General features: G+C 46.5%; 1 protein-coding gene across 3 annotated transcripts in view; it reads right to left on the bottom strand.

The window, feature by feature from the left end:
• The window catches only part of LOC103727593 (transcriptional enhancer factor TEF-3), an 82,703-nt gene that overhangs the window by 32,075 nt on the left and 30,456 nt on the right, over positions 1–20,172 (bottom strand). For all 3 annotated transcript variants that reach the window (XM_029559802.1, XM_008825518.3, XM_029559801.1), the window contains exon 2: positions 15,591–15,845. In XM_029559802.1, coding sequence (XP_029415662.1) covers positions 15,591–15,597 — 7 coding nt within the window. In that variant the 5' untranslated portion in view covers positions 15,598–15,845. The remainder of the gene's footprint in view (positions 1–15,590; positions 15,846–20,172) is intronic.

Below are 20,172 nucleotides of genomic sequence, written 5' to 3' on the forward strand. Positions count from 1 at the left end.
CTCACTATGTAGACCAGGCTGGCCTTGAACTCACAGAGATCCTCCTGCCTCTGCCTCCCAAGTGGTGGGATTGCACTACCACACCCAGGATGAATGAGTTTTTCTAAGCAAACCAGAATTCTGTGGAGCCTAAGGCATTTAAAATACAGAAAGCTCTATTTGGAGAGAAGAATGAGAAAATGAAAAGTACAAACAGAAAAAGTTTGAAAACTCCCAGCTAGGTGTGTGTCTTGGTGCCAGAGCACTAGCCTAGCAGTCATAAAGCCCTGGGTTCTACCTCCAATACTGAATGAGAAAAAAACTTAAAACCTCTTGGGAGTGATGGATACTTACAATTTGGATGGATGGCTTCATAGCCCCTACATCTACTCAAACTTATCATACTACCTGCTTTACATGTGTGCCACACTCCAAAAAGCTGCCTTCAAAATTAAGTTTAGGGCCAGGCATGGTGTGTAGTCCCAGCACTTAGGAGGCAGAGGCAGGTGGATCTCTGAGAGTTCGAGGCCAGCCTAGTCTACATAGCAAGTCCCTGGGACTACAGGGAAACCCTGACTCAAAAAGACCAAAAAAAAAAAGTTAACTTTAGGGGCTGGCGTCATGACACATGACTTTAATCCCAGCATTCTCCAGGCAGAGGCTGGTGGATCAGTGAGAGATCAAAGACACCCTGGTCTATAAAGTGAGTTCTGGAGCTGGAGAGATGGCTCAGTGGTTAAGAACACTGGTTGTTCTTGCAGAAGACCCAGGTTCAAATCCCAGCACCCACATGGCAGCTAACAATGGTTTGTAACTCCAGTCCCAGGGAATCCGACAGCGTCCTCTGACCTCCGAGGGCACTGCACGGCACGGTGCACTTACCTACATGCAGGCAATACACACATACACATAAAATAAAAACAATAAATAAAAAAATTTTTTTTAAAGTTTTTAAAAAAAGTAAGTTCCAGGCAGCTTAGACTACAGGGAGACCCTGTCTCAAAAAAAAAGAAATAATCAAACAAAAAAATGTGAAGTTTAGGGGCCAAAAGCTCCTGTAATCCCAACACTTAGAAGGCTTAAACGGGATGACTACTCCAAGTTCTTAAAAAAATTAAAATTAGCCAGGCGTGGTGGCACACGCCTTTAATCCCAGCACTCGGGAGGCAGAGGCAGGTAGATCTCTGTGAGTTCAAGGCCAGCCTGGTCTACATAGTGAGTTCCAGGGCAGCTGGGGCTACAGGGAGACCCTGACTCAAAAAAAGGAAAAACAAACAAAAAGTTCAAGATTATCCTCAGGTACATGGCAAGGCTACCCTGGACTACATGAGAACTTGCCTTTTTAAAAAGATTATTTATATATTTTTATTTTACGTGTATGAGTGTTTGCCTGCATCTATATAAGTGCATCTGTGTTATGCAATGCCCGTGGAGGTCAGATCTCCTGGAACTGGAGTTATGGACAGTTGTTAGCTGCCATGTAGGTGCTGAGAATCAAACATGGATCCTCTGCAAAAACAGTTAGTGCTCTTAACCACTGAGCTATTTCTCTAGCTCCGAGAACTTGTCTTTTAAAAAATATATTAAGTTTAGGGTTGTGGTAAGTGCTCATATAAGCAGGGTATCCTGCAGTCTAAGTCTTATGGACTCACAGTAGGCCCACGTCCTCCCTACAACAGGCAGGTTAGCTAGATGACAAAACAAGCCGGGGGAAAAAATCTCACTCAGACCCACCATAGATGCAGGAGTGATGACTGCCCAAGCCACTTGCTTGTGGCACCATGCCAGGCCCAAAGAGGATGCTCATAAACCGAGCTAGCAGTACATACACACAAGCTAGCTGAGATCCTCACTCCAAGCCCAGGCATGCTCTGCGCTCTCTGTTATCAGAATAGCCATTTTAGCTCTGGGTGGGATAGGTCAGCTATCAGGCTGTACAGAAATCAAACCCAAGGATATAATAAGGCTGGCTCAGTTGGTTTTGGATTTCTCCCCGCACACACAGCTGCGAGCCACCCCCCCCCCCAATTCAATATTGAGGATCTAACCTAGGGTTTCCCACATGCTAGATAAAAGCCATAGAACTAAACCACATCCTCTATTGCTTCCCCTTTGGTTTCCATTTTTGAAGGCTTGTTTGCTGGAGGCAGGGTCTTACTGTATAGCCCCCGATGGCCTCAAACTCACAATCCTGCCTCAGCCTCCTGAGTGCTAAAATTACAAATGTGCCACCACTCATGGCTCCTTTTAAAAAAAAAATTTAGGCTGGGTGTAGAGGCTTGAGCCTTTAGTCCCAGCACTTTGGAGGCGGAGGCACAGGCGGATCTTTGTGAGTTCAAGGCCAGGCTGGTGTACAGAGTGAGTTCCAGGCCAGCTGGGGCTACAGGGAGACCCCATCTCAAAATGATCCCCCCCCAAAAAAGTGATCACACACTGCCCAGCCTTCTCTGCCTGCTCACTTGGCTCCGCATGCAGTCCTCAGCTTGATATCCTCCCACACTTGTTTCTGGTACTTCCTTCTCCTGTCTCCCTGCTGCCCACCCTAGACCATCACTCTATCCAGCCTCCTTCACTTGCCAAAGGAGATACTGGCAGAGGTGAATGTTTCTGAGGACAGAACAGGAGTGGAGTTTCTGAGGGTGTGCTGAGCCAAAAGGAGCATGCAGCTTCCTTCCATCCTGTGGGGTTCCTCCAGAGGCCACCCACACCATCACACTGCCTCCAGGCCAACTGGTATCTAATTCACACCTCAGACACACAAAGCAATTTGCTATAGTTTCTTTTGACTACAGCAGTTATTAATAATAATAACCAGATACAGTATGCCTTATCTGTATAAGTACTTACACAAATACAGATATGGATGACAGCTTTATTTGATCTCTCTCTTTATATCCTTAAATAGTTCTATGAAGCTGGTGTGTTCACCCCTATGCTTCAGACAAAGAAACTGAGGCAGAGAGGTTTAGAAAGTTATTCAAGGTCACAGCCCACAATTGGCTGAAATTCAAATTTATACAGAGTAGAGTCCATTTCATTTATTTTTTCTCCTACCCTCCTTGTTTGTTTGTTTGTTTATTTATTTAGTCTTTTTGAAGCAGGATCTCCCTGTAGCCCCAGCTGTCCTGGAACTCACCATGTAGACCAGGCTGGCCTTGAACTCACAGAGATCCGCCTGCCTCTGCCTCCCAAGTGCTGGGACTACAGGCGTGTGCCACCACACCTGGCTTAATTATTTATTTAATAACCACATAATTAGAAGAAGCATTTCATTACAACAGCATTAACATAGCCAATAACAATTACCAGAGCTAAGATGTATCTCTTTCCAAATTGGCTGTAAATTTTTAGGTTTACAGTTGAATTAATACAGTTATACAATATTGTACTCAATATAAACCCTGTAAGACATAAAATTGACTGAGGTTTGTTTTTTTTTGTCTTTTTGAGACAGGGTCTCCCTGTAGCCCCAGCTGTCCTGGAACTCACTGTGTAGACCAGGCTGGCCTTGAACTCACAGAGATCCACCTGCCTCTGCCTCAAGTGCTGGGATTAAAGGCATGCACCACCATGCCTGGCTGACTGAGGTTTTAACGTTTAAAAAAGCTCTCCATTTCATTATTCAAACCCTGTTTTATTCTAATGATTTATTTACTCACTTATTTGTAGATTTATTCAAGGGCAGAGAGATGGCTCAGTGGGTAAAGACACTTGCCACAAGCCTGACAACCTGAGTTTGATCCCTAGGACCCATGTGGTAGAAGGAGAGACTGACTCTCACAAGTAATCCTTGGACTTCCACTGATGCCATGGCACGTGCGTGCATATGCATACATAACACACCCACAATTACACAAAATAAATAAATAATAAATGTTAAAAAAAAAAGATTTGTGAGTATCTGTGTGAGTGCATGCACATGTGTATTTGGGATGCATGCAGAAGGTACTGAGTCCTTTATCACTTTCTACCCAGTTCTTTAAGGCAGAGTCTCTCCCTAAACCAGGGGCTCAGGTTTTCTTGGCTGGGCTGGAAGGAGGAAAACCCCAGAGTTTCCATTCTCTGCCCACTCGCTGGAACCACAGTTACAGGCAAAAGTAGGGCACTGGCTTGTTACATGGGTGTTGGGAATCCAAATTCCAATCCTTTTGAAGACAGGGTCACCCTGTAGCCTCAGCTGGCCTGGAACTCACTACAATAGATAAAGATAGCCTCAAACTTGTGATAATCCTTCTGCCTCAGCCTCCTCCTGAGTGCTGGGATTATAGCCATGTACCACTATACTTGGGTCAGAGCCTATTTCTTTTTTTTTTTTTTTTTCAGGTTTTTTTTTTGGTTTATGTGAGTGCCTGAGTGTACGTATGTACACCATGTGTGCAGGTACCCACTGAAGCCAGAAGAGGGCATCAGATCTCCTGGAACTGGAGTTACAGGTGGTTGTGAGCCACCCAACCTGGATGTTGGGTCCTCTGGAAGACGACCAAGTGCTCTTAACTGCTGAGGCATGTTTTCAGTCCTTGGAACCTACTTCTTAACTAACACATTGTAGAACTTTGAGTGAACATGGGATTAGAGTCATCTCTCTTAGAAGCAGGAGCTGGGCCCTGACTAGCCTAGAGAAAAAACTGCAGCCCAGGGTGGAAACAGGCTTCATTCACAGCCACAAGGCTTGTGAGAGGCCCAGGCACCATAAGAAAATATCTTCTAGAACCAGGGGCAGAGGGAGGAATAGGAGTATAGTCCTGGAGGCATAGCACCCACAGTATGTCAAGTCAGCAAAGAAGAGCCACAGCAGGACGAAACTCGAAGAGTAGGCAGAGTAGAGCATGTCCATAATCCCAGTACTTGGTGTTAGAAGTTAGCCAGGACTACATAGTGAAATCAAAGTCAGACTGAAAGACACAGGCCAGGGAAACAGGAGGTCACCCTGTCCTTCAGGGAAGACCCTGGGCAACTGGATAGTGCAATGTGGGAGGTGGCCGCGACCCACCCGAGAGAGGACCTGGGTGGAGCTGGGAAGAACGCCTCCACCACACAGATGGTGAGCCCATCTGTCAGAGGACATGTGTCCAACTACAGGCAAATACAACTCAAATCTATGGCCCACCATGGGTGAGGACTGCCTCAGTCCGACCACAGACTGAAGGTGGGGAGGACCACTGATGAGAAATCACCACCTTCTCCTAACCCTCCACCCCCATCAGTTAGCTCAGGCCTGCTCCCAGGCACATTCCCCACTAGAACTGTGAATCTGCTTGGGTCAGTCATTTCTGCATCTCATTATCCCCAGGGAGATAGGTCTCTGGTCTCTACACTAGCCCTCCCTTGAGGCCATAAAAGAGCATCAAGGAAGTAAAGAACCTGCTGCTTAGCGGTAGGCCAGGGCAGCCAGCTATTCCTCAGATTGCATCAGGTCCTGCTCGAACTAATGCTGCTGCTTATGAGATCCTATCGTAATTAGAGACGAGCTTTAAAAACTTAAAAAGCCTAGCTGGACATGGTGGTGCACGCCTTTAATCCCAGCACATGGGAGGCAGAGGCAGTCGGATCTCTGTGAGTTCAAGGCCAGCCTGGTCTACATAGTGAGTTCCAGGACAGCTGGGGCTACAGGGAGACCCTGTCTCAAAAAGCCTGAGACTCCGAAGGACTCACATGAGGTCCTCCAGAGAACCAGTCCTTTCTCTGAGTTCTGTATTGTTGTTCTGTCTTATAGGTTGGGTTCAGGGAGAAAAGGCTGGACCCTAATCCCAACGGCTGGTAAATCTATCTAAGATCCACTGATGCCACAAACATCAGTGGGTTGGGGAAGGTACTTACTGTAGAGAGGACACAGCAGTAACAGGGCTTGACGTGAGCTTTTACCACTGTCATTCCTGAAGGGTTCCAAGGCTTCTGCTGAAATCTTTGGCCAACACTCCCAAAATCCTGCCCTGAACCCACACAGAGTCCATTTCTACATCCACACCTCAACCAGCAGGGTCTGAGTCTTCCTCACAGTCCTTGGTTGAGTCCAGCTGTCATCACCCTCACTAAACCGTTTCACTCAGGTCTACATGGCTCCAGGGCACTGCGTCCCTGGTACCTGCACTGAGCACTCACTCCCACAGCTACCTCAGAGACAGTGTCTTAATCCAGTACACATGTGAAAATGCACTCAGCACCACTGTGCAACAGGAAAATGTCAATCGATACCACGAGACACCACCTTACACCAACTAGCATGGCTATGAAAAACTAATAAGGCCTGGCAAGGATGTGGAGAAACAAACGCTTCTCCCTTGCTGGTGGGAAGGGAAATGGTACAGTCACTGCTCAGTAGTTCTTCTTGAAAAATGGTATGGGGCTGGGGCTGAAGAGATGGCTCAGCAGTTAAGAGCACTCGCTACTCTTGCAGAGGAACTGGGTTCAGTTCCCAGCACTCACGTGGTGGCTAACAACCATTTGTAAGTTCCAGGGGATCTTCTGGCCTCCATGGGTACTACACAACACAGGTGTTTTAGTAACTTTTCTATTGTCGTGATAAAACACCATGACCAAAGGAACTTTTTAAAAATATATATTTTATTTATTATTTTTATTTTATGTGTATGCATGTATTGCCTGCACGTATGTAAGTGCACCCATGTCGTGCAATGCCCGCGGAGGACAGAAGAGGGTGTTGGACCCCCTGGAACTGGAATTATGGACAGTTGTTAGCTGCCATGTGGGTGCTGGGGTTCAAACCCGGGTCTTCTGCAAGAACAGTCAGTGTTCTTAACCCCTGAGTCATCTCTCCAGCCCACCCAAAGGAACTTTTAAAAGAAGAGTTTATCTGAGCTCACAGTTCCAGAGAGTTAGAATCATAATGGCAGGGAAGACATGGTGGAAGGAGTAGAAAGCTCAGAGATCACTTTGGCAAGCAGGCACAGGAACCAGAGACAGGAAATCTGGCAAGGCTTAAGAACTCTCAAAGTCCACCCCCAGTGGCATGCTTCCTCCAGTATAGCCACACCTCCTAAAGTTTCCATGACCCCACCAAACTGGGGACCAAGTGTCCAAATACTTGGAGCCAAATGCCATGGGGGACACTCTCATTCTAACCACCACAACAGGTGTATTTACATACATGCAGGCAAAATACTCATACACATAAAATAAAAACAAGTATGTATTTTTAAAAACAGTATAATAGTTACTATTTAATTGTCAACCTGAAGCAAAATCGCCTAGGAGACAAGCCACTAAGTACACTTGTGAAAGATTTAGATTAGGTTAGCCTCTAGGCATGCCCATGAGGAATTTTCTTGATTAGGTTAATTGAGTTGTGAAGAGACACCCCAAAGAGAGCAGCACTATTCCCTGTGCTGGGTCTTGGATTGCAAAAAGAAAAAAAAAAAAAAGAAAAAGGAGAAACTGAGCTGAGCTAAAGAATTCATAACTCAGGGCTGGAGAGATGGGTCAGTAAGAAAGGGTGTATGCTGTCAAGCCTGACACTCTGAGTTTAGTTCTCTCTACATGGTGGAAGAAGAGAACCAATTCACAAAGATTGTCTTCTGACCTGTACATATGTGCCATGACACAAACATCCCCGTACATAAATAAATGTATTAAGATTAATTAAAAACAGGGCTGCAGAGATGGCCCAGCAATTAAAAGCACTGGCTGCTCTTGCAGAGGGCCCAGGTTCAATTCCCAGTACCAACATGGTGGTTAACAGCTAACCATAACTCCAGTTCCAGGGGATCCACACGCCCTCTTCTGACCACTAAAGGCATTTCACAACACAGGTGCACTTACATGCAGGCAATATACTCATACACATAAAATAATTTTTTTTTTTTTTTTGTCTTTTTGAAGCAGGGTCTCCCTGTAGCCCCAGCTGTCCTGGAACTCACTATGTAGACCAGGCTGGCCTTGAACTCAGAGATCCGCCTGCCTCTGCCTCCCAAGTGCTGGGACTACAGGTGTGTGCCATCACACCAGGCTAATTTTTTTAAAAAATCAAAATTAATTCACCACTCTGATGAACTAATCAGTCCTGATTATAGATGCAGTGTTACCAGCTGCTGAGATTTCCCCACCATGAATAGTCCATGAGCCAAAATAAACCCTTGCTCCCTTAAGTTGCCTTTGTCAGAATATTTTAATCATAGTGACAGGAAAGGAAGTAAGGTAAATGCTAAACATTATTTTTTAAAGTTAAACATAAGATTACCGTAGGAGGTGGCAGTTCCACTCCCAGATTCCCCAAAGAATTCCAAAGAGGGGCTCAGATATTTGTCCATTGGCAGAGTTAGTCATAATAACCAAAAATGCAAACAATGCAAAAGTCCACTGACTGATGATGGGCTGGTAAGCCAAGCCATTTGGGCTGGGGGTTTAGTTAAGTGGTAGGTTATGTGTTTAGCATGGGCAAAGACCTGGCTTCAGTCCTTAGGACAAAACCCCAAAACAAAAACCCTCCAGGGGCTGGAAAGATGGCTCAGTGGTTAAGAGCACTGGCTATTCGTGCAGAAGGTTGTGTTACTGTCCACATTTTATAGGACCTAAAGAGTGACAAAGCAAAGGGCAAAAGGTCAAGGAACAAGGCCACAGTGAGGAGGCAGGAGATAGAGGCTCAAGTGAGACTCGCAGTCCCTGCCTTATGCCTTCCATGAAAAGAGCCTCAACTAACCTCTAGCCCTAGACTGCTGTGGTTTAGCCTGATTTTCCCTCTTAACAACTGTGTGAGTCATCTGTAAATGAGGGTGCTCTGTCCAGATGATCCACCTAGGTCCCCAAAAGCCACCATGTCAAGTTTCGCCTGTGGGCTGATGCTGCATGCTCTCTTTCCTTTACCTGGAGAACACACCATCAGTGTCGGGCTCTCAGGCTCTATTTCCTTCCAGAAAAGTCCAAGACAACCTAGTCTTGTAGTTTCCTGGCTACATCTTATGTGCCTGTCTGGATGGTCTCCCATTAGCCTTTGAATTGTAGAGAACAGAGATCTCTCCCACCCAGCCCTCATTTTGGCTATGTTGTGGGGGGAGGGTGGCACTTCATATGAACTAACTGCCTGATGGCCAACATGATGGCAGGTCAGGGTCACAGCAGAGGAGAAGCCAAGAGAGACAGGGAAAGAGCAAGGGCAGAAAGATTACAAGAGCCACATCTAGGTACATGAAGACCCAAACCAGAAAGGAACAGATGCAGAGGATGATGGAGCCAGCCACAGAAAGGAGGAAGGTGACCACCCAATGCAGGCGCTAGACAGATGGGGAAGGGGCAGACGCAGGCAGAAGGGGTGGAGACATCCCTCTGCCCTCTCCTCCCTGCCTCTGCACCCAGGGGTCTTGTAGTTGGCCCAGCCAAAGGAGGTCAGAGGACTAGCAGAGACAGTGCCAAGGCCCAGGAGGTGGGGGGTGTCACACAGTGACAGGGCAAAAGTGAACAGAGATATGAACAGAAGGTTAGCACTCCAGGCATGGGAGCTGGCCAAGGAGAGGTGAGAGGTGCTCAAGTGGAGGGTCAGAGCCAAGAAGTATGGGTGTCTCGGCTCAGAAATAACAGGTGTTAATCTGTGGCGCAGCTCTGCATGTCATCTGCATGTCTGCCTGGCCCCAGTCAGGGGGTTCTGCACTAGTGTGCTGTGCCCCGGGCTGGGAACAGGCCTAATCCCTGTCCTCAAAGTGCGCTAAGGGCTTCAACTCTAGCATCAGCTCACTGTGAGTCCTGGCTGGTCCACTTGGGAAATGATCTCTGGATGAAGGATAAGGACAGGGCTCTAGGGGATGCTGGCAGCCAACTGGGGGCTGAGGAAAGGGCATAGCAGGTCCCCCAGGGAAGATGAGAGGACCCAGAGGAGTGTGGCCAGAGCGAGAGGATGTCTGAGTCAGCCTCCCTGGGGGCCTGCCCCCCGCACACTGGGGTGAGCTCAGTGCTATCTATACCTCCCAGCTGTGCTGGCCGCCCCCATGCTGGTAAGAAGAGATGGGGATAAGCTCGTCTGGCACTCTGTGCGACCTCTCCTCACGCAAGCCAGGTGAGTCATCAGACAGGGCAGGATGCCTCTTGTCCCCCTGCCCAGAGACTGACCCACCTGAGTCAAGGCCAGGCAGAGGCAGAGCCAGGAGGGAACAGCAAGGCATTCAGGGTGAGGGCTGAGTGATGAGAGGTTGCTAGCCCTATTCTGCTCATAGCCTGAGACTCTGAGAAACTTAGCTTCTCTGAGTGCTCACTTCTGTACCTGCAAGCAGAGGCTGTAATTTCGTTTTTCCTTGAGAGGATGTAAAGAGGTAAAGATGTTAAGAGTACTCAGAGTTCCTGGGCCTCTCCCATATCTTCTCCCTCTAAGGGCTTCCTCTATGTGGTCCTCCAACCTATGTGTCTCCCTGACACCCAGCACAGGGGTAGGGGAGCCCCCAAATGATCAAAGCACTGGCCAAATGCCAGCAACATACTGTTTTACCAGGTTCACAGCTTCTAAGCCTTCAATTCTGCCAACTCGTAGCCTAGTGCTTCCCCAAGCCTGGTGACATCACAGGGTCTTAACATCACATAGTCTCTTAACCCTCACATCTTTATATGTAAAATAGGAGAAGGCACACCTACCTACAACAACAACAAAGCTAAGCATCAGACCAAATGTCCACTGACAGATGAAGAAAGAAAATATGGTACCTACAGACAATGGAAGGAAATTCTGACACACCGTAACATGGACATTACGCTAAGTGAAGTCAATCACAAATGCATTATTCCACTTCCATGAGGAGCCTGGAATAGTCAAACTCATAGAGAAAGGAAAATGGTAGCTTCCAGAGGTTAGGGTAGGAACAAGAACAAAGAACTATTGTTTAGCTGGGCGTGGTGGCGCGTGCCTTTAATCCCAGCACTCAGGAGGCAGAGGCAGGCCTCTGTGAATTCAAGGCCAGCCTTGCTACATAGTGAATTCCAGGCCAGTTGGGGCTAGAGGGAGACCCTGTCTCAAAAAGACTGAAAAAAGGAACTATTGTTTAAGGGGTACAGAGTCCAGTTTGAGATGACAAAGTCAGAGGGTAGTAATGTCTCTAACAGTGTGAATGTCATTAAATTATAATGTAAGCAACCAAAGACCCTGGACTACAGGGTCCACAATTAAATAACATTTAGTGTGTTTTTGTTTGTTTTGCTTTATTTTCTTTAAAAAAATTATGTATGGGGATAGAGAAAGGGTACATACACATACACCACCGTACACATGTGGAGGTCAGAAAACAGGTGCAGGTCACCCTATCTTTAATTTTACATGCATTTCAGGGCTCAAACACAGGTCAGGTAAGTGCTTTTACTCATGGAGCCATCTCCCTGGCTGTTCTTTTCTATTTTTTTAAAGACAGGGTCATAGGGCTTGAGAGAGGCTCAGCAATTAAGAACACTGGCTACTCTTGTGCAGGACCCTGGTTTGGTTCCCAGCATCCACATGGCAGCTAACAAGCTAACACAACAGCCTTCTGTAACTCCAGTTCCATAGGATCTTTTGCCCTCTTCAGGCCTCCACAAGTATTGCACACTCAAGGTACATTTATATACATGCAGGCAAAATGCTTAGACACATAAAAACATTTTTTAAGTTTAAAAAGACAGGGTTCTTGGGCTAGAAAGGTGGCTCGGGGGTTAAGAGCATTTGCTGTTCTTCCGGAGAACCTGGGCTCAATCCCCAGCACCCACATGGCAGCCCTGTCACCCTCTTTCAGTCTTCAAGGGCACTGCACACATACCCATATACATACAGACAGGCAAAACACTTGTATTAACAAAAAGACAGGGTCTCATACAACCCAAGCTGGCCTCAAATTTACTGTGTAACCAGGCTAGGCTCAAACTCCTGATCTTTCTGGCTCCACCTCCCAAGTGCTAGTATTACATGCATGGCTCACCATGTCTGGCTTTGTATATTGATTCTATACTTATGGCTTCTCCCCAGGACCTTCTCAGACAACTGAAGCTCCCTCAACTGAATGACTCTTGCAAACTCATTTGCTTCTTTTTTCTTTTTGATTTTTTTTCTTTGTGAGACAGGGTCTCTCTGTCTCATAGCAAGTTCCCCAGCTGGCCTGGAACTTGCTATGTAGACCAGGCTGGCCTCAGTTCACAGAGATCCACCTGCCTCTGTCTCCCAAGTACCAGGATTAAAGCCATGCACCACCACATCCAGCTGATTTCTTCTTTAAAGTACACAGATATATATGCCAAACATGATAGCGCATGCCTTTAATCCTAGCACTTGAGAGGCAAAGGCAAGGCAGGTGGATCTCTGTGAGTTCAAGGCCAGCCTGGTCTACGTAACAAGTTCCAGGCCAGCTGGGGCTACAGGGAGACCCTGTTTCAAAAAAGGAAAAGAAAAAACAAAACAAAGCAAAAGCCCTGTGCACACTCTGGCCTCCTGAGCAGGGCTCTGACACAGCTTCCCAACTAAATAATTCACCCTGTCCCGCATACCTCCCGCCTTTTCCCACCTTCACTCTTGAACTCATGATTCACATCTACCTTTTTCTCTACCAAAGAACCCACAGTCCCGGGCTTCTCTCACCAACTACAGTGGGTTACCCTACAGAAAGCACTGCCCCCATAGCACTCAAGAGGTGCTACATAGGTCAGCTTTCTCCTATAAGAAGCTTCCCCAGAGGAGCTATTGCTACAGGAGGAAGTGGTCACAGCAGGGCAGTAAGGGGGTGCCAACCTAGCAGTAATCAATAGACTCTGTGGGGACTGAGCAAAGTCACAGAGAAGAACTGAGGGAGAGAGGAACAGTTTTTTGTTTTTTGTCTTTTTGAGACAGGGTCTCTCTGTAGCCCCAGCTGTCCTAGAACTCACTATGTAGGCCATGCTGGCCTGGGACTCACAAAGATTCGTCTGCCTCTGCCTCCCAAGTGCTGGGATTAAAAGCATGCACCACCACGCCTGGCGAGAGGAGCAGTTTTAACTGTTATCTAAGGAACAGACTTAGGGTCCAACTCAAAATGATCTTGTGTTCCCAGGAAGCAGAAGGAGGGAAGCATCACTTTGGTCTTTAGGGAAGACTACAGGGAAAGATACACAGAAGGAGAGGCTGGCAGGGCTCTACTGGCCCCAGGGCTGGGAACAAATGGATTTCAGTTTAGTCAGCTGAAGAATGCTGAAGAGCAGTCCCCAAACTTATACATAACCTCAGCACCAGCCCAATTCCAATACATAACCTTGGCATCAGTTCAAAGCACTCTACAACTGAACTACACTACAGTCCAACATGTGACTCAATTTGGAAACACGTTTTGTGAGTAAATTAGTTAAGATGAGGTCATATTAAATTAAGGTGCACCCTAAACCCAATGACCGACGTCTTTATAAAGAGATAAGAGGAGTCGGGTATGTTGGCACGCACCTATAATACCAGTTATTCAGGAGGCTGAGGCAGGAGGATTGTGAATTTGAAGCCAAGTTGAGCAATAAAGACAGACATTCAGAAGAGAAGAGGAGGGAGAGGGAGAGGAAGAAAGATGGAGAGAGGGAGGGAGGAAGAGAGGGAGGGGGGAAGAGAGAGAGAGAGAGAGAGAGAGAGAGAGAGAGAGCACAAGGATGGAACAGATCTGGTTTCTGCTCCTCATGTAGAGTGAAGAGGCCAGCACACATCTAGCTCTACTTCAAGGAAGGCTATGAAAGTGATGCAGACTGTGTGGGCTGCAGCCGTCCTCTATGGAGATCCTGCCCACCCCAGCTTCTTGTGTGACTGAGGGTGTGGAATACCACATTCAAGAACCAGTGAGGAACAGCAGTTGGGGCCTGTTGACTTTTGGGAGAGGGTGTCTGGGAAAGTAAAACCAGGCCCAAACTGAACAGCTGTTGGAAGGCCTGGGTCAGGCTTCCATTCCCCCTGGAAATATCTGCAAGACCCCCTGCTTAAAACAGTGGTCGAGGGGCAAGAACCCAAAGGTCTAAGAAGGTCCTCTCCAACTAGCAAAATTAGGACAACAGAGGGCCCCTGCCTGGGCTCCCAGGCCAGCTGACACCTCCTCCCCACGGGTTTCCATTCAAGTGCTCCTCTTACCCCCAACACAGGTGCTTTTTCAGCTGTTCGAGGGACACTGTGTGAGGAGCTCATGGAGACCGAATGTATTAGTTCCCTGGGGTGACTGACAAGTCACCACATGCCAGGTGGCTGAAAACAACCAAAATGGCTTGGGGTTGGAGAGCATGTTTTTTATTTATTTTTTAAATTTTCTGTGTATTGTGTATGAGTGTTTTGCCTGCATTATGTAGGGATACCACATAGGAGGGTATTGGATCCCCTGGAACTGGAGGTATGGACAGCTGTTAGCCACTTTTTGGGTGCGTGGAACTGAATGGGTCCTCTGGAAGAACAGTCAATGCCCTTAACCACTGAGCCATCTCTCTAGCCCTGGACAGCACATTCTTAGCATGCATGAGTCTTGTTTTTATCCCATGCATACGCACGTGCACATGCACAAACACAAAGAACCCCAAACAGCAGCGGACTTTATTCTCGATGTTCAGGACCTGACACAATGTTGGCAAGGTTGGTTCTTTGTGGGCTCAGAGGGAGAACCAATCCCATGCCTTTTTCCTGGCTTCTGGTGGCTGCTGGTAATGCTTGGTAATATTTGGCTGGTAGCCAGCCATGTCATTCCAACTGATGGCTCTGTTGTCATGTGGCTGCTTTCCTTGTGTCATGCCATACGTGGGACTTTGCACATGGTATACAAGTAATTCCTACTGAGCTACACCCCCAGCTGGACTGTCCTGTTCTGATCACTCTAGCTAGGATTTGCAAATTGGAGATCAAGTATTTGCTTGTGTCCTGTGTGTGTGTGTGTGTGTGTGTGTGTCTGTATGTGTGTGTTTGAGAGAGACAGAGAAACAGAGAGACAGAGACAGAAACAAAGATTGACTTTCCTAGTCTGCCATGGAGATGTTCTATCCTACCTAGGACCCCCCCCACACACACACCTTTTTATTTTTTTCTTTTTGGTCTTTTTGAGACAGGGTCTCCCTGTAGCTCCAGCTGGCCTGAAACTCACTATGTAAACCAGGTTGGCCTTGAACTCACAACTCACAGAGATCTGCCTGCCTCTGCCTCCCAAGCACTGGGACTAAAGGTGTGTGCCACCACACCCAGCCCCAGGCCCCTTTGAAAAAAAAAAAAATCTCTAGGGGCTGGAGAGATGGCTCAACAGTTAACAGCATTGGTTGCTCTTGCAGAAGACCTGGGTTCAGTTCCTAGCACCCACATGGCAGCTAACAGCCATCAGTAACTCCAATTCCAGGGAATCCAATGGCCTCTTTTGACCTCCACAGGCACTGCACAACACAAGTGCACATACACACATGCAGGCAGTACACTCACACATATCAAATAAAAATATTTTTTTTTTTACTTTTTAAATTTAAAAAATGTCTACTAACACAGTGTCTCATCCTCAGACCCCACCCTCCAAACCCATTCCCAGACTTCTCCTTAGATAACCCAGAACCCAGGAGAGGAGAAAGCAGTATGTACCTGGCAGAAGCTTTAAAATGTCATTTGGAGGGAACTCCAAGGTTACTGTATTCACCTACTTCAGCTTTACCCCAGGCTGGACCATGAGGCTGTTGCCCAGCCCTGGCAGACTCCTTACCGTACATCTTGCCTTCATCTGATAGGATGATTTTCCGCCGGCCACAGGGTGGGTAGATGGCCAAGGCCTCCTGGAAGCTCTGCTCAATGTCGGGGCTCCACACGCCCTCTGCATCATTGTCGATGGGCTTCTCCAGTGCCTGGCTGCCCCCAGAGATGCTGCTCCCCTCGGGGGAGTTGGGAGAACTCCACTCGTTGGAGGTAATGGTGCCGGCCTTGCCCTCCAAGCCTCCGCTTGGAGGAGCGTCCGCTGGACCTGTTGGGGCCGAACCCACAGCATGGATGAGAAATGGAAGAACTGTGTGAGCCACAGGACACAGGACACCCAGGGGGCCCCTGCACATTAAACTAGTTACTCAGCGGTTCTAGTAGCTGAGTATCATAGCACCTGCCTAGTAAGTGCAAGGCACTGGGTTCAAGCCCTGGCACCAGAAGAAACAGTCCTAGAAAATAGAGCAACATTTAAAAAACTAAATGGCAGGATATTTTCCACAATTAATGAAAGATCTGAATCTGGAACCATGTTGAATCCATTTTATTTTTATTGTGTGTGTATGAGTGTTTGCCTGCATGTAAATGCACCATGTGTGTGCATTGCCCGTGGAGGCCAGAAAAGGGTATGGGATCCTCTGGAACAGGAGTTACTGATTGTTTTTACCTGCCCTATGGGTGCTGGGAACTGAACCCAGGTCTTCTGCAAGAACAACTAATGCCCTTAACCCCTGATCCATCTCTCTACCCACCCCCATACTGAATCTTAACCATGATGGATCTAAATAAAATAAATATGCAGGGGAGGGACACAGATTAATACCAAAGACAAAGACCAGGAAAAGCATCCAGGGTGAAAAAGGGCAGATTATCTACAATGAAGGAGTCCATTACCTCCTCTTGTGCAAGAGAGGAAACCCAGGGCCTCTTGTATACCGAGCAGATGATCTACCAATGCACTAACTCCCAGCCCAGAAAGAACTATTTTTCACCAGTAATTCTAGAAGACTCAAGACAACATCTCCACACTGTGCAGAGAAAGTAGCCATCAACCTAGGATTCAGAATCCAACAAAAGGTTTGGGAATACAACTCAGGTGTTAGCATGTTTGCTTAGCATGCATGAAGCCCTGGGTTTGATCCCCAGCAAGGCATAATCCAGACGTAGTGCACATGCCCATAATCCCAGCACCTGGGAGATGGAGACAGAAGAATCAAAAGTTCAAAGCCATCCTTGGTTACATAGGTAGTTTGAGGCTAGCCTGGGCTAGAGACCCATTCTTAAAACAAAAACAAAAAGAAAAAACAAGGCTAGGGAGATGGCTTAGTGGGTAAAGCACTTGCTGTGCAAACATGAGGGAGGACCTGAGTTTGGAGCCATAGAACTCATGTAAAGCTGAAGAAAGGCCAGGTGTGGTGGTGCACATCTTTAGTCCCAGCACTTAGGAGGCAGAGGCAGGTGGATCTCTGTGAGTTCGAGGCCAGCCTGGTCTACATAGTGAGTTCCAGGCCAGCTGGGGCTACAGGGAAACTCTGTCTCAAAAAAAAAAGTATGTGAGGTTATAAATGTGTTAATTACTTGATTTAGTCATTCCACAATATGTACAGATGTTAAAAATTATATACACAATGTAAGAATAAAGGTTAAGATATTTTTAAGACAAAAAAAAAAAGAGAAAGTTTACCACTTAGCAGATCATCATTGAAAAAGAAATTGAGGAGGTATTTGAAAAACACAGAATCAAAACCAATATGAAACCAGATATTACATGTTGATTGACCAAAGTAACTGAGAAACAAGAGTACATAAGAACAAAGGCTAACTACAAAACAAGGGGGCTGAGGATCGAGTCCATGGCTCAGAGAGAACACGTGCCTACTAGCATGTGTGAGGCCCTGGGTGTATCTGATAGAGGAAAAAGAGGAAGGAAAATGATGCTGACTAATGAGAGAGAGAGAGAGAGAGAGAGAGAGAGAGAAAGAGAGAGAGAAACATTTCTGAATCATAAATTCAGACTGTGCATTTGATAAACCTTTTCACAGGAGCAAGAGAGATGGCTCAGCGGTTAAGAACACTGGCTGTTCTTGCAGAAGACCCAGGTTCGAATCCCAGCACCCACGTAACAACTGTCCATAACTCCAGTTCCAGGGGATCCAACAGCTTCTTCTGTCTTCTGTGGCATTGCTTGACATGGGTGCACTTACCTACATGCAGGTAATATACACATACACATAAAAATAATAAATAATATTTTTCAAAAGTCCTTTCCACAACAAGAACTCTTAGCAAAGTGACAGAAATAAAAACTAACATCTTTAATCTGATCAAAGATGTGTTCTGAAAACCTGCACAATAAATACCACACTTGGTGAAACACAAGAAGCAGTACCTTTAAAGTTAATGATAAGATCAAGAGCATTCATGATGCAAAGCTGGTGTGCTAGTGCACACTTTTGATCCCAGTGCTCTTTAATCCTAGCACTAGGGAGGCAGAGGCAGGTGGGTCTCTGGGAGATAGAGGCCAGCCTGGTCTACATAGTGAGTTCCAGGTTAGCTGGGGCTACAGGGAGAGCCTGTCTCAAAAAAACCAAAAAAGAAAGGAAGGAGAGAGCAAGGACTTTTTAAGGCAGCAAAACTACTCTTGGGATGCTACAATAGTGAATATGAGTTGCTACAAATTTACCTCAATGTAAAATAGGTGAAACACAAGAAGCAGTACCTTTAAAGTTAATGATAAGATCAAGAGCATTCATGATGCAAAGCTGGTGTGCTAGTGCACACTTTTGATCCCAGTGCTCTTTAATCCTAGCACTAGGGAGGCAGAGGCAGGTGGGTCTCTGGGAGATAGAGGCCAGCCTGGTCTACATAGTGAGTTCCAGGTTAGCTGGGGCTACAGGGAGAGCCTGACTCCGAAAGACCAAAAGAACAACGACAGCAACAAAAAAACCCAAACCCTGTACTATATCTAAATCTAACAAGGTCTGAGACAGAACTATTGGGGAAGACGTAAGTGCCTATATAAATAAAAGGGAGAAACTGAGCATTCATAGATGGGAAATAATACTGATAATAAAGATGTCTAATCTTGACAACAGACATGGTGGCTCATGCCTATAATCCCAGCACTTGGGAGGGACAACTGTCGCAAATTCAAGGTCAATACATACAGAGTTCCAGGTCAACCAAGGCTACACAGTAAGACCAAAAGATCCTCAAAACAAACATAAATCCAATGAAATTACTGTTTTAAAAACTCCACAAGGTTATTCACAAAACTTTAAAAACAGTTTCTGGACTGGAGAGATGGCTCAGCAGTTAAGAGCACCGGCTGCTCCTACAGAGGATCAGGGTTCAAATCCTAGCACCCACATAGCAGCTAATAGTTCCAGGGGAACCAACGCCCTCTTCTGTCCTCCATGGAGACTGCAGGACATGGATGCACTTACACACACGCAGGCATAACACTCATACACAATAAAAAAATAAAATAATAAAATAAAAAGCATTATCTACAGATGTATGGAAGAACCAAAACGACTCTCATACTAACACATTGGTTCATTCCTCTTTCTTCTGGCTTCATGGTATACGATGACAGTGTGCTGTGTGGGGAACAAGAGGCCAGCGATGGATCCAAGCCTATAGCAAATAGTATGACCTTGTATACATCACATTATTTCTAGGGACCCTGGTTGGCCCTCCCGAGTTCTTTCTCTGTGCTGGCCATGTCTGTGGCCCACACTCTACATTCATATACCCCAGTTCTCCAGGGACCTCTAAGCACATTCTACAGATGCCTCACCTATGGTTTGTCTCAGAGAAGGCTGAGTTCCCACTGCGGTGAGGAAGAAGCTATGGAGGTTATAAGTTTAGCTCAGTAGGAGCTAAAGGTCCTGGGTTTGGTCCCCAAAACAACAACAAAGAGATGAGCTTCTGTCTAGCAGAGTGCTCAACAAAGAATAAGGAATGCTGACTCTCATGTTTGCTTTTGTTTTCTGAGACAGAGTCCCGGTATAGCCTCAGCTAGTAGTGTGAAATTTACTATGTAGACCAAGCTGGCCTAGATCTCACAGAGAGCTGGGATTAAAGGTGTACACCACCATGCCAGGCTACTTTTTTCTTTTTTTCTTTTTTTTGAGACAGGGTTTCACTATGAAGCCTTGGCTGGCCTGGAACTCTGGAACTCCCTATATAGACCAGGCTGTCCTCAAATTCACAAAGATCTACCTGCCCAGTTTCCAAGTGCTAGGATTAGAAGCATGAACCACCAAGCCCAGCTCATCACCATTATTCTTAAACCATAATTAGGCCCTTGAGTGGATGGTCTGAACCTCTAGGCAGGGCTGGAAGGGACATTTACCCATTAGGGCTTACCCTAATGTTGAAAATTAATATCTGATAGTGCTTAACTAATATTCTAATACCCAAGGTCTCATTAGTTTTGGTGTTGGCCTTAGTTTTCTGGTGACTGTTGTAAGCACAGCTAAACACTCTGAACCAAGCTGGAAGTATTGTGAAAGCTAGAATGTTAGGTAAGGTGAAAAAGACAGCCCACCCCATCCATCCTATGTGACCCCCCCCCCCCCCCCTTT

This window comes from Nannospalax galili, unplaced genomic scaffold, assembly GCF_000622305.1.
Source record: "Nannospalax galili isolate Female #2095 unplaced genomic scaffold, S.galili_v1.0 scaffold589, whole genome shotgun sequence".
Classification (NCBI taxonomy): Eukaryota; Metazoa; Chordata; class Mammalia; order Rodentia; family Spalacidae; genus Nannospalax; species Nannospalax galili.